We start from the raw sequence: 15,304 nt of genomic DNA on the forward strand, positions 1-15,304 counted from the left end.
GTTGTTGTATTTCAAAATTACCTTATTTCAAGAAGAAAAATATAATCATAAATTAGGGTAAATTTGGAATAACACGATTATTTTGTGTAGTTGAATTGCATTAAATCATGTCTATTTAAAAAATTATATTTTCAAAGGATGATAGATAAATTAGGATTGAGGGAGTACTAATTAAGGCATATCGCGACGGCAGAAAAGGGACCTAAAGGTATTTCAGTCGAAGCATTTCCTCTTTCGCTAGGACATAAGCGGAATAAAACATATTGGGTGTGAATTTGATATTCTAATTAGAATAAGTAGGTAAAACACCATAACTGTGAAATCCAAAGAGGGTATATGTACTAATTAATTGGTTCCATGTGTTAGACCTTAGAAGGGACTTGCACGGTGCCCGCCCTGTAGGGAAAGCAATATATCGAGTCCTTTTGTAACTAAGCTAGCGGCTCAACAACTCAATTATTGGCCTTGGCCTTATATTTTACCTAATATATCTTGATCCATATAATTATGGGAATGGAGGCGATTCTGAATATTGGTAAGATATATTAACAAGTAAAAGAATAACACAACAGGGCATTAAAATGGATGGCCTCGAGAGCATTTATAAAATGCTGCTCAAATTAGCAAATTTGTTTTACAGGCGCAAGTTCAGGTTGTTGGGTGTGGACGTGTAGGATTGCTGACAAGTACAAAATCCCAATCAACCTTCTAAAAATGAATGAATTGATTCGGGATGAATATATTCAGTTTGGAGATCGGAATTTGAGTCTTTACAGAATCTCAATCCATGCATATTTGATGGAAAGAATATCACACATACCACATAATTCTTTACCACTGTTCGCTCTCTATCACAATCCAAAATTCCAACTTATATGCACCGATATCAAATGAACAATTTTCGGTGCCGGACGTTTCGGGTGTAAGTAGGCTCCACCCATATCTCCCGCGTTTGATTGACCCCAATAAAACCACTTATTCTCGTAAATATAATCTCAATTAATGACATGGCAAGTTCTTGGCTGCCTTAAAAAGATGACATGGCAGGCTTTGATAAGGAGAAAACCTTCTCTCACTTTCAAGATTTCAATAATGTATAGATATTATAATGCGGACATACATAACCACACAGAGGCTGCAAACCACGTTACATGTCAAGGATGTGGTGATAGACTATTAAAGAGGGTAAGATATGGACGCACCGCACATTAATGTTATGATAATGCTTTAGATCCTCAAAATGTAACCCCAAAATACCCTCATTTAATATGGAGTGTTGGATGTGGAATGAGTTTTTACATGTTTATTTTTAATCAATGACTACTTTAATATTACGTAGATTTGATAAACTTTTGAGGGTTTTTAGCATTGCCCTTAATGTTAAATACCATGTTTGGTGAAATTCAACTATGTGATTTATAAGACGGCCAATTTCCACAACATTGTGCTGGTCAAATTATAACAATTAACCATCTAGGGTGACTGAATTTTGGTAGGAATGAATACTTTCAGGTTAAGACTTAAGTTTAACTCTCCACGTCGCCTATAAATATCTTATTCATAAAAAAAAATTGAAAACATGAAACACGTTTTGACTAATATGTGTTTGACCAAATGTTGCACTAAAAATATTTGATGAGACAGCATGTCAAAGCCACCATAAACAGCAGCATCTTATTCGATCCTCTTTAAAAGCGACATTGTTGGACGAGACGTGTCAAAATCGGAATGGAGATCTGGCAACTTTATCAGATCCCATCATCCATGTAATTTGCTAATTAATGCTTTTGCGTGTTGACCATCATCATCAACTTTTCAGTCCTCACATGTGCGCCCACTAAAATTTTCAGTTCTTGCTGCCCCAAGCAACACGAGTTGTTGATACTCTGATTTGGTCAAAATTAAATTTATAAAGGTATCTATATTACAATTTTGTAAAAGTATTTTGGGTTTTAATTGAAGCAAATTTTTTTTTTGAATATTAATTATGTCGAAAATAGGATTGACCATAATTGACGAATCAATTGGTCAGAATAGCTTCTTCGGAGGATTGTTCGTCTACCTGCTCAGTTAAAAAACGTGAGATACGGAGACACCGAGGGAGTACTTGGGGAACCTTTTGTAGGTGTAAACCAAAGTCCCACATGATCTACTAGATATGAGATAGATGGTGGGTTTATAAATGTGAACAATATCTCCATTGGTATGAAGTCTTTTGAGTAGATTCCAAGAATAAATCTGCGTAGTCTTACACCCAAAGTGGACAATATCATTCTAATGTAGAGATGTGTGTGATCCAGAGTCCCAACAACTGGTGTCAGAGCTAATTGAGGGGAGGCACTATGGTACTTTTGTTTGAGGGGAGGATTGTAAAATGTGCGAACAAAATACTGCATCGATTAGACATGGGGAGATGGATAAGTTTATATACTATGGACTATCTCCATTGGAAAGCCTTTTGGTTAGAAACTCAATAGTAAATCTATGTGGACCTAGGCCGAAAGCAAACAATATCATAATAATGTGGAGAGATGTGGGGTCCATAGTCTCAACAAGAGAGCCATAGTGTCACAATTGTTGTACGAATGGCCACTTAACATGTCCAGACAACAAGCACTCTGATTTAACTTCCAACATACTTGTCCGAACACCCAGGTCACCTCGTCTGGATAGTACTTCAAACTTCCTTGAGCGGTAAGTCTAGTAAGGGTATTCTGCCAAGCTATGCACTTCCAAGCACCAAGGCTATCCGGACAACAGTTCTAGAACAGCAACATATCATATAACAAAATTAGCCTCCACAATCAACATCTCTTCGATGCTCAAGTCAATACGAGTTCTGCTGCTGAGGAATGCTCGGTACTCGAAGCTTTCCTTTTCTAAATAAGCAATTGAAAGTGAAAAGTTCAAAATTCATTTACCTGGCGTTTGAGGTTTCCATGTTATATGAGTTGAAGAGTTCTAATTATAGTAGGAGTAGGTCTCTCATTTCCTAATCTTGAAGAGGATTTTTTGGACTGTAGATCACTTTCAGATTCCTTCCCTATTGTGAGTTGGACTCTTATAGAGTTTGTGTCCCGTTGATGCAAATTCTTGGATTAGCCGAGGTGCCTCTTCGGTCCTATGTTGAAGTGTCTCCTCAGTAGGGGTGGATGCACGTTTAGATGAAGGGGGCAATTACCCCTCTCTTATTTTTATTTTTGCCCCCTTAATTTTTTTAAAAATACCCTATATATTCCCATATTTCAATTATGCCCTCTTTAAATCCCATCATCTTAAGGTGTGTAGAATCTAACGTGCCAAGAGCAAGATAAGATTTGAGGAAGTGCTCCTATAAAACAAAACCTTTAATTGAAATACTTATGTAAGTATATTAATAGTTTCTCTTTACTCTCTCTCACCTCTCTAACTCTCTTGACTCGACGACTCCCGTCACTCGTAGATCTCAAATCCAAATTCGTTGTGATTTCCTCTCAAAATCCAGCACTTTGCAACAAAATTTCCAATTATGAATTATGTTAAAACAACACTTTGCAACAACATTTTCTTCTATAAATAGTCTTGCGGGGTGTTGCCCCAAAACTCTTGTAAGAATTTTTTGCCCCTCTTTATTTAAAATCCTAGCTCCGCACTGTTCCTCGGGATGGTGCCGAGGGGCCTCCTTGGATATCCTGAACGATTCTTCGGATTAGTTTCGCCTATGACGACTCCTCAATAGGGAGCTTCTCAGTCTTCGGCTTCGTCTCCCTCGATACAAAGGGTGTCGCGTGGGCGTATCGTATAGGAGGGGTTATTTTAGTATTATTAGAGGTATATACAAAGATTCTAATGTAAATATGTCCTTAAATTTAGAAGTCTACTAGCTTCTAATCTCAATTGTTGGATTTGATCAACGACTGAGATTAAAATTAATATAAAAAATAATATACCTACCCAACCGAATCAACCCCCACTTCCTTCTTCCACGCCCCATATGTTGTTCTTCTGTCAATACACATGACAGCATTGGGTAAGGGATCGATATTCCTCTCCTTGTCGGCTTCTAATTCTATGACCGTCGTAGTGATATGGTGAAGAGAGACTGGTAGGAACCACGTTTGAAATCTTGGTCCAACTATTTCTATAAACATATATAGTGGTCCTATACCAATTACGTGATGTCGGAACTAGTGGACTGACCCAAAAGAAATCAGAATACAAAATATTGTCATGCATAATGTTTGGAAAAAAATGAAATTTCTTCTCTACATTATCTACACGACAGGCTACACCCTCACACTCGTCACTTGACAATCATTCAAATATCCAAAGATCACATAAGGTTAAAGACAAGCTTCTAACTTGTTTAAAAAAACTTGTGTCGGTTAATAAACCAATGTCTATGTCGTGGTCCATGACAGCAATGAATGTTGTCTTCTTTTTTTGAGGATGATGCACTAATTAAATGTAGGCTCTTTAATAGCCTCTTTGTCTGGTTATCCACTTTGGCGAGACACATGTGCTGCAACGAAGAAGCAAGAGGGTTCCTTCCTTTTTTCTTTTTTTTTAATTTTCATAAAGTATTTTGATAAAAATTTAATAAAATCTTTTATTAATTCTTTTCAAATCTCTCACCTTAATTTTTTTCTAAACTATTCAAATAAAAAAATTGAAAGAAAACTCATTTTTCCTTCCCCTAAATCCCTTAATCCAAACACATTTAGAGAGACCCACTTTCTTCAACCCATTTAAATATATTTCACGATTTATTTAACACAACACAGCTCTAATTAAAGTAATTATAGGTAAAATTGTCAGTAGGTCCATCAATTTTAAAAAAAATTTGCAATAGGTTCACACCTTGTTTTTACCATAGAGTCCAATAAAGACAAAAAGTTTAAGACATTAATTTTGTTGACCTCTTTTTCTTTTATCTGCGGCGCCTTTTCCTCTAATGTATTTTTTTGACTCTTTTTTTTTTTTTTTTTATCTCCCTCTTTTCACAAAGTGAAATAGCTATTCCTTATCAAACGAGGAGCACTCGTTAATTGAAGAACTTGGAGATATAAGAATAGCTAAACCATCATGATGCAATCTTTGCAATAAAAAAATGATGTGGAGATTGTTTTAAATGGTATAAAATGATTGAGAATGAACTGCCAAATATGAGTAGTTTAAATATGCAATCAAATAGCCTTTGGAGTCGTATATATTTTAATGAGACCCTTTTTTTTCAATATATATATATAAAACCGTTGGTAAGTATTCAATTTCTCTTTATATTTTTTTATTTGATTATACTAACATTGAAATAAATATGACAGTTGGATTTTTATTACTTGTAGTAGACGCGTTTTGTAATATATAATATTTTTTTTTATTTATAGTCCATTCAACTTAGAATGTGAAATATAGGCGTTTCTGATGCAGTGCGGGAGTGCGGATCAATTTGCTAGTTCATGACTATGCCAACATAACTTGAAATCCACCAAGAATGCTTGAAATCGATCAATTAAGAAAATTGAGAGAAATATAAAAAATATTATTAATTGATCAATCATCTTCTTTGTCGAAACGGCTAAAGCTGTGTACATATACTAAAAATAAGGAAACCCTAATAAAATTTAAAATACTAATTTAACTAGAATACATATTAATACTATCTTCTAACAAGAAAATGAAATAATTAAACTATCCTTCGTAATTACTTAAGTAAACTAGGAAACTTGTCCTAAATCAGTATCCTCCACTTGAAAAAAATAACTCACCCTCGAGTTACGATTCAACTGAAAAGAATTGTCTTTACCATCATACCCACAAAGAATTTATCCTTCAAAATCTTCGTACCCATTGGTTGAATTTGTACTCTTCCATTCCAAAGAAACAAATATTTCGAATAATGTAGTTTGTTCAACATACTCGTGAGCTCAACAAATTTCATGAAATCAGGACGGTATAAACCCTTAGTTCTTAATATCAACTCTTTGACAATCTTTAATATTGAGAAACTAATGCTGAAATTAGAATCTTCACTCCCAATAAAATCAACAAGTTCAACCTCACAATTTGTATGAATGATAATCTGATTGTGAGATTCTTGAACCATGTAATATTCAGTTGAACACGAATATTGCTTAGACAAAACCTGACTATCAAGAGCAATAGTATCAATGATCTCAATGACCCTATTATCAAGTTCAATAATTTCTTCTTAAATTTCAACGATAACTACTTATCCTCCAAATTCTCAACTTGTTGTGATTTGTTCTCCATAGAATTATCATACTCTTCAATTTTAAAATTATCTTCATGAATTAGATGCTCCTCAGATGCTTTTGAAATTAGATCAATGATAATTTCTTGAACCTATAAAGTTTCTTGATTTGTTTTCTAATAATTCGTCATCCTCATCAAACTTTGAGTAATAATTGTGGAAAAATTGATTCATCAACTATTCCAATTTAAATAAAATCTATTCATATTGACAAGTAAAAGATTCAACAGTAAGCATCCTTTTCATTCTAGGTCAAGAACGAATTTTATCCTTGCGTTGTCGAATTCGGTTAAATTGTATTTTGTCCCACCATCTCGCTACATATTCACTAAGTTTATGTGATACAAGTTTGACCTTATTCTCTTCTATGAAAATATGAAAATATTTTTTTTTAAAAATCAAACAATCAATTCAAATAATCTCAGATTTTGAGTCTTTTCAAATGAGGAATATCGTTGTAATTACGAGCATAAATCTTGAACCTTTTTTTCTTCAAAACATATGGATCAGCATGTTGATTTCGTGCAACATCTGGAATGCCATCCCCGTTGATTGGTTGATTCTGGTTGACTTTGAGTTGATTAAGCATACATTTAATATCCTCCAACGCCTCTGGAAAATCTTTCACCCTCGTCCAACGATTATATGATTTTTTCTTCTTTCGTTGTTAGCCATCTAGAGAGACGAAATCCTTCTATGACATTTTAAAATTTATTTGTATTATTGTTGTGAGAAATTACGTGACTATTTTAAATATAAATTGAGAAATATATAGTTTATTATAATATATTATAGTGAGACCTATTTTGAGTGGGTTTGAAAAAAAATTCCCAGAAAATTTACATGATAATATAAATGATTTTGAATCTAATTCTGTAATTTTTGTTGAATAAAAAAAACCAAATTAATTTTAAAAAATATTTTATTAATTTGTGGTCTTACCTCTTATTAATATTATGCTGAAATGTAAAATAACGCCAATGGTATACGAAAATATCTATGACAAGGATGTCAATATATATATATATATATCATGACCATTATAAAAATATTAGGCGCCAAAGCTATGACGTTTATAACAGTGTTTTTAACCCTAGTGAGCAAAACATAGAACCCAAGACAGCATCCATACAGCGAAATGCATAATCGGATTCCCTATTTCACCGACGGAACCAGTAATTAGGAAAATTGCGTAGGTGTATGTTATGTTAAACCACTTGCATGATATCCTGTTTGGTGAATTTATATGGGGTTAAATTGTATAGATTCGGGAGATTTTAAATTTGATTGTCACTTGGAATAATATTCTTGTAACTATGTACGGAGTTTTGACTCAAACAAGGGTGGATTTAGGGAGGACTACACTAGGTTGTAGTCCCCACAAACGTTTGGTAATTATGTATATATACATACATATATATATACATATACACACATATATATGCATACATACATGTACATATAAATATATATTTATATAATTATACATAAATAAATAAAAATACATTTAAACATAATTATATACAGGTTCATATCTAAAATATACACTTAACCACCTAAATAAAAACACACTTCATACCTATTCTCCTTCGTTGGTGCAAGTGTGCAACCACGTTGTTTCATAAATTCGTCTCAAGACTCTCAATTAAGAGTAAATCTAAATGTCTAATCAATTAATTTCAATAACATATGCTGTCAATTAAATAGATATAATGTAAATAGTATTAAAAAAATCCGGAGCAGCCCCCGGACCCCGCCAACTTCTAACTTTTTCCCCAACATGAATGAATCCCTGGCTCGACTCTTGGACTCAAACGCCCTCCTCACTAACCAGCCTCCGTGTCCCTGTTAAGGTACTATTGTGACAGGAAGTAAACGTACTGGTGCTTTTCAATGGAAGAAACAACCACAACATTGTGGCATGGTAAATCATCTATTATTTTATTCCAGAAGAAGCAATATGGTATTTCTTACACGTTATGGCGTGGAATTTTCAAAACCAGAGCCATCAGACGCGCAATCTTGCAATTGTTGCTCGTCATTTGTCTGATTGTCTCCCCCTACTTGAATTTTCAGACCAAGTCAACATTCAAACTCTCCCCTCCATCAATGCATTTTTTTAATTTTCTTCACTAACGACCAAGAGAACGATAATAAATCCTATACACACAGTGGACTTCGTCCTCCTCTTATTGCACCATTCAACTATTGCCAAAATCTCAATAAACCCAGTTACCAATTCTCACAGTTTCTTCTCTACTGTTCTGATTGCTCATAATCCCCCTTCAGTTTCGAGATCGATGGCCCTCAATCGGCTGGACCCGCAATCTGCTGCGGAGAAGGCGGTTTCGGTGATTGGGTTTGGCTACGATCTCTGTAAGGATCTCCGATTGTCCGCTTGCAAACCTGGTCCTTCCGGGTCGAGACTGATCGATTTGGACTCTAACCTGACCCGAGACCTCGTGTTTCCTGGTGGGATAGTTGTGAAAGGAGTTCCGAGTTCAATCAAGTGCGATAAGGGCGAGCGCACTCGATACAACTCTGATATTCTCTCTTTTACCCAGGTAATACATAACCCCACGAAGATAAGTACTTATAATTGGCATATATGTAGCGTACCATTGCATATATGCAAGTTTAGTTTATGGACTAGAAATGAATTTTAGTTAGGTGAAGCAGCAAATGGGTTTTTCATTCAAAGGGGATTTTCCTTTTGTTTTGGCTGTGGTTGTTGAAAAGCTTCAACAAAATTGCTTATTTTGAGAGGACTGAGGAGGGAAGGAGCTGTTAATCAGAAATATGAGATATGGCACTCTCTCTAGGGGGATGGTTAGTCCAAAATGACATAGTGTTGTATTATCCTCATTGAATTTGCTAATTTTTTTTTGACAATTTAGTGATTCAACTCATTGACAAGCATTCCTTTAGGGTATATATTAACAAGTATAACGTGTTTGTTTCTATTGCTAGTTATGACGACGGTATCTGATTTTCGTTTCGACCGAATTCAGTTATGAAAATTATACTTGTGGAATTCGTTGCCTTCCTAACATTTTTGTTTTTTTCTATCCTAGATGTCGGAGAAATTCAATTTGGAACTCTCTTTATCGGGTAAAATTCCGTCTGGAATGTTTAATGCCATGTTTGACTTTAGGGGCTGCTGGCAGAAAGATGCAGGAGCTGTAAAAAATCTTGCTTTTGATGGTTGGTTCATCACTCTGTATAATGTTGAGTTAGAAAGATCCAATATAAAGTTGTCGGAGCATGTCAAGAAAGAAATACCAACTTCGTGGGATCCTGCTGCCCTTGCCGAGTAAGTTTCTTAAGCTTGGAAATCTCTACATTTGATGTGAAAAATGCCAGTTTAAAGCGGAACGAACTGCAGATATGGGGTGCATTTACACAGTGAATTGGGTAGAGTAAGAGAGGAGCGTATGATTGTTTCAGGTGTGAGTAGACTGAGACATTGATTTACCTCAGGTGTGGGAATTATCTAAAGAGGATGAAAATATATGGTTTGAGTGAAAACTTGAAGACTACGCAATTAATCCTTGTTAAATATCTTACTTCTTTTCTGATACTCGTTTAAGGCGATAATGTTTGACAAAGGAGAAGTGAACATCTCATGTAATTTGATCTGTCTGTGATGTTTTGCATTCTTCTGCTGAATTTGGCTTTGCAACACGATGGAGTAGTATGCACGAAGGTTACGGAGAATTGTGTGCCTTCTACTTGTAACCTCTTTGATTTTTTTTTGGTTTTATGATGTTAATAGTTCCATAACTAGTGAAAATTCCACATCCACTGGAATTGGAAGTTAAAAGTCTGCCACACCAATAGTTTCCTTATTTTTGCATAAAAACTTTAGTTGTCGCCACAAAAATTTCCAGTAAAAGTCAAGTTCTTAATTAAGTAACCATTGATGTTTACACCACAACTTTCCAGGTTCATTGAGAAATATGGTACTCATATCCTTGTCGGGGTAAAGATGGGAGGTAAAGAGGTGATGCACGTAAAGCAGCTACGGAATTCAAATCTTCCGCCCACTGAAGTACAGAAAATGTTAAAGCAATTAGCTGATGAGAAGTTTTCAGGAGATGCAAACCCTTCTGAATTGTCTGGAAAACCAAAGGTACATGAATAAAATCATTTAGATGTGAAGCGGTTAATCTTTATTTACTGTCAAGGTGTTGATTATGAAATGTATTTCAAAGATCTTTTATGAAGAAAAAAGAAGAGGACGTTTCCAATTGACTGGATGTAAGAAAGATTGGTGACTAGAAATTTCGATGAGCAATTTTGTCGATCATGAACAGAATTTTAATTCTCTTGGACTTTGAAATGCCTAAATTTGATACATGAAGTTATGCAAGGGGGATGACAAGAAATGACGAGGCAAGCTCTTGTTCAATATACTAATCCTACTGACATTTTCAGGACGCGCATCCTATGCCCTGGGATCTCCATGGAGCATTTGCTGCTTCAGTTAGGCCACCTGTCACTATTCACTTAAATGATGTAAGTTTTTGGTATAATGTAAGAGTACATTCCCTAACTGCAAGCAACCGGGACCATAATTAAATTTATTTACCATGCAGGATATATTGAGCATCTGTATCCGAAGAGGAGGATTTAATATTGGTCAAAGTCATAATCAGTGGCTGTCAACTATATCACAGTCACCCAATGTCATATCCATGTCATTTGTGCCTATAACTTCACTGTTAAATGGTGTTCGAGGCAATGGGTTTTTAAGCCATGCAGTGAATCTATATCTTAGATGTGAGTGAATTTCTCTCCATTGTCATTTTGTTCCTCTATGGCTGAAAATTCAAGTAACTACTGTTCATTTTCTCCTTTTACTTGCTTGGCAATTAGTAATTTGTTACTAGGTGGCCTCAATGACCCTTCAGAATATTATAACTCAGGAACGTCATTTTGGTAAGAACTCAGGAACATCATTCAATCATCCTGGACCAACCCCTCTGCTCTTTAGGTTCCCAGTTTCAGACTTGTCTGGAAGTTAGCCGAATCAAAATTGGCCTTGCCCTTCTTTTAGTGGGAGAGCTAATGCTATTATAATGGTGTGACGAAGGAAAAGCTCACATGCATGTAATATTCTAGATGTCAGACAGGTATAATACAAAGACATTGTATATTAGCCATGTTGGAATAGCTAGGTCAATTATTCTCATTATAATATGTGTAGGCTAGTTCTAGACCTTAAACTTAGGTCAAGAAATTGTTTTGATTGATTGGCGGATTGCCTAGTCTGTGTGGCATGTATATTCTTGTAATGCTTTAGTGCCTGTTTCTGTACCCGTGACCAATGATAAAAACTATGCAGACAAACCACCAATAGAGGATCTACATCAATTTTTTGAGTTTCAATTGCCAAGGCAGTGGGCTCCTGTATATGGTGATCTGCCTCTTGGCCTCAGGCACAGGAAACAAGCATCGCCATCACTTCAGTTCACTCTAATGGGCCCAAAGCTCCGTGTTAACACAACCCAGGTAATTCCTTCAATTGAAAATACTGTTACCATCACTTAAAAGAGTCATCTTGATTATTTAGAATGAAGATTATTTTAAGTGTTACAGGATTTCTTTCTGAGTTTACCAAATGCCTAGGATCGTATTGGAATCTAAATTTACAATTTGCAGGTGAACTCCGGGAATCGGCCAGTGACTGGAATTCGTTTATATTTGGAAGGTAAAAAAAGTGACCATCTGGCAATCCATCTCCAGCACCTCTCCACTCTTCCGACTATCCTGCAACTCTCAGATGAGCATAATCACGAGTTTGTCGATGCTCCTGAACGAGGCTACCTTGAGCCTGTCAAATGGAGCATACTCTCTCATGTTTGCACTGCCCCAGTAGAATACAATGATAATCACATTGATGAGTCTGCATCTATTGTGACAAAGGCCTGGTTTGAGGTCAAAGTTATTGGGATGAAGAAGGTTTTGTTCCTGAGGCTTGGATACTCAATGGTGGCATCTGCCAGGATCCGTAGATCAGAGTGGGATGGACCCTCAACATCATCACGGAAATCAGGAGTCTTTTCAATGTTGATTAGCACAAGGTTCAGCACAGGATTGAATCCTCCTGAAAAACCAGTGAAAGTGGATTTGAACTCGGCAGTTTTTCCTGGAGGTCCGCCTTTACCGCCACGTGCACCCAAAATGTCAAACTTTGTAGATACAAAGGAGATGGTGAGAGGTCCAGAGGACCCGCCTGGATATTGGGTGGTCACTGGAGCCAAGCTCTGCGTAGAGGGCGGTAGAATTTCCATCAAAGTGAAGTATTCATTGTTGGCAATGATGTCAGAGGATTCTATGATTTGATCATATGAGAAAAAAAAAATGAGTAGGAGAACAGAGTCTCTCGTTTTGGATATCTGTTGCATACGTTCACCGTGTAAATTGTATAATTAGAATTACGTTAATACGTTCAATAGATGATATCAATATATATCATTTTGATTTTGAGGGCGTGTCATAATATCATTTATCTTATGCCATAGCAAGAGCTAACTTGAAATTTGAAAAATCCAGGAGGGAAACGTCAACAATTCAGAAAACATGCAAGGAAAAGGAAATTAACCCCTGCTACACTGACCGCAGCACAAGTTGTCCTTTAAGAAAGCAGATGGCAGGCTTAGCAGCAGATGAACAGAATTTGTAATGCAGGCAGGCAGGCAATTAGAACCTGATAGTAACCAGCTCTTCTCAGAGAATCCATGTCTTCTCCATTAAATGAATGCCCAGAGATCACAGCATTCCATGTAATTAAGTCATTCTCTGGCATTAACTTAAACACCATTCTCACATCATCCCTCAAATGACGATTTGAATACATATCTATAAGTCCCACGCAGACAAAAGAATCTGACTTGGCATCCATCTTGATTAAGCATGAGTGCAACTGTCTACCCAATTCTCTTGAGACCCATTCCAGCACAAGCTTTAAGAGTACTTGATACATAATCCTGACCTATTCATTCGCCGAAAAAATTTTAGAGCCGACTCATATCACTCTTGACCACAACCAGCAATTAGCATTCCAAGAAACAATGTCAATGAGTGCATTTGCTGAGAACAGGTCTGTATCATACCTGAGTTTTATAATATACCCATGAATTTGCGTTCCTCGATCACCATCCATTAAACGTGTACAGGACTTGATAATACCAGAGAGACGAAACTCATTGGGTCTAATACCGGACGAAACCATATCCTGAAACAAAAATACTGCCTTGTCATGAAGGTAACTTTTCTCATAACATGAACACAAGGCATTCCATGATACAACACTTCGTTCTGGGATTGCATCAAACAGCGTCCTTGCATCCCCAAACTCACCACAGTTAGCGTACATAACAAGCAAAGCATTCAGACACATACTCATCCAACTCAAACCCTGTAACCACTGTACTTCCATGAATTTGCATCCCTAGACTCAAATCCTTCTTAACCTTACAGGCCTTAAGTACGCTAAGAAAGGTGAATTCATTACACTTCACAGCCAACAAATGCATCTCATACAAAGCCGAAATTGCCTCTGCAGCAAGCCCATTCTGGGCATACCCGGAAATCAAAGCAGACCAAGACACCGAATCTGATTCAGGACCTTCTACAACAAGCTTCCGTGCGTATCCAAAAAAAGGACATTTTGAGTATAAGTTAATCAACGAGTTCCTTGTGTTTGGATCTTTAGAAAACTACATTTGATTACAAGAGCATGAATCAAAGATTTTGAGGCAGCGCATCTTGAGAGGAGCTGATTATAGGATATGGAGGTGGATTTTTCGATTGACGTTGTGTCCGTTTGGGCATACTGTGAGGTTTAAAACTGTAGTGTTGTGAGGTTAGTTCAAACGCGAAGATGTTTGGCGCATCACTTTTAAAACTGTGGTGTGGTGTGGTGTGGTGAGATGCGTTTGACGTATATAAATTACGGTTATATTAGATGACTAATAATATTAATATAAAATCACTTAATGTTTACATTGTACATTAATCTAAAATAAAATAATTGACCTAATTTGATTACGTGGGACAATTCAACATATATTGTAAAATTTTGATAGTGCAATGAGGTGAGGTGCTGCGAGGTAAAAAACTGTGGTGCTGTGAGGTGAGCTTTGCTAACAAAAAACGTTTGGTGCGTCACAAAAAACTGTGGTGCTATGAGGTGAGGTGCACCTAAATGCAATGCAAACACACTGCCAAACCTCCACGTTATTAGAATATTGTTTTGTGAGTCCGGGCTACGTAAAGCTGAGGTTTGGATAAATCTAGACGAAATTAGCATATGGGTTTTGAAGGAGATCAAAAGGTTTGAAAGGTAGGTAGAGCCGTCAGGGATAAAAATTTTGAAAATGATATACAACCCAAGATTTGGTGACCCAAAGCAACCTAAGTCTATATAACATGTCCATGTAATCATCTAGGTTGGACAATTTTTTAAAGGGAAATTCTAAAAGCCCCTTTCTCCTACATTTACTCATTTCCATTTCACAATCACTTTCTCTCTCTTTCCTCTCTCTTCCCATCACCACCACCGTACCTAAAGATCAACCGTTCGGCCACCGAACTACAGCGCCGGAGCACCTTGACTCATCCTCAACCTTCGTTTGCCATCAATAGCCGCCTATTTCGTCGGAATCTCCTCTGCCACGAATCTATCACGTCAATCATCATAAAATAAATGTCATAGATTTAACGGCCACATCAGTGTTGTGAAGGAAATTAGCAAGAGGGCTTGTTTAGCTTGAAACAAAGTAGATGAGCTTGACCAATCATATTTCGAAAATACAAAAGCCATTTTGATACTTATCCCTACAAAAAATATAATATTTTTGATGGTTAGATTGTGTATTTGATCCTTAAATAACATATAGTATAAATATTACACAATCTATATCCAACGGTTTAAAATTTGTTATTTCTTTTATAAATTTATTTTTGCTCAGCCCAGTCAAAAAATACACTAACAAATTCGAAATCTTGTATATTTCTTCTTATCTTTCAGTATTTTTTAAAAAC

At 36.2% G+C, this 15,304-nt stretch overlaps 2 protein-coding genes across 2 annotated transcripts; one reads left to right on the forward strand and one right to left on the reverse strand.

Annotated features, from left to right (window-relative positions):
• Positions 1–8,295: 8,295 nt before the first annotated feature.
• On the forward strand, positions 8,296–12,745 carry LOC119989475 (MACPF domain-containing protein NSL1). Its single transcript, XM_038835019.1, has 7 exons — positions 8,296–8,817; positions 9,328–9,566; positions 10,199–10,385; positions 10,691–10,771; positions 10,852–11,035; positions 11,601–11,767; positions 11,918–12,745. The coding sequence occupies exons 1-7, from the start codon at positions 8,554–8,556 to the stop codon at positions 12,599–12,601; spliced, it is 1,806 nt and encodes a 601-aa protein (XP_038690947.1). The 5' UTR covers positions 8,296–8,553; the 3' UTR covers positions 12,602–12,745.
• A 169-nt stretch (positions 12,746–12,914) lies between these two features.
• LOC119987826 (pentatricopeptide repeat-containing protein At3g24000, mitochondrial-like) lies at positions 12,915–14,772 on the reverse strand. Its single transcript, XM_038832736.1, has 4 exons — positions 14,650–14,772; positions 13,633–13,977; positions 13,293–13,493; positions 12,915–13,250 (listed from the first exon to the last, which is right to left on the reverse strand). Exons 1-4 carry the CDS (start codon positions 14,770–14,772, stop codon positions 12,915–12,917), a joined length of 1,005 nt encoding a protein of 334 aa, XP_038688664.1.
• Between the last annotated feature and the right edge of the window lie 532 nt (positions 14,773–15,304).

Source organism: Tripterygium wilfordii, chromosome 21 (assembly GCF_013401445.1).
Source record: "Tripterygium wilfordii isolate XIE 37 chromosome 21, ASM1340144v1, whole genome shotgun sequence".
NCBI lineage: Eukaryota > Viridiplantae > Streptophyta > Magnoliopsida > Celastrales > Celastraceae > Tripterygium > Tripterygium wilfordii.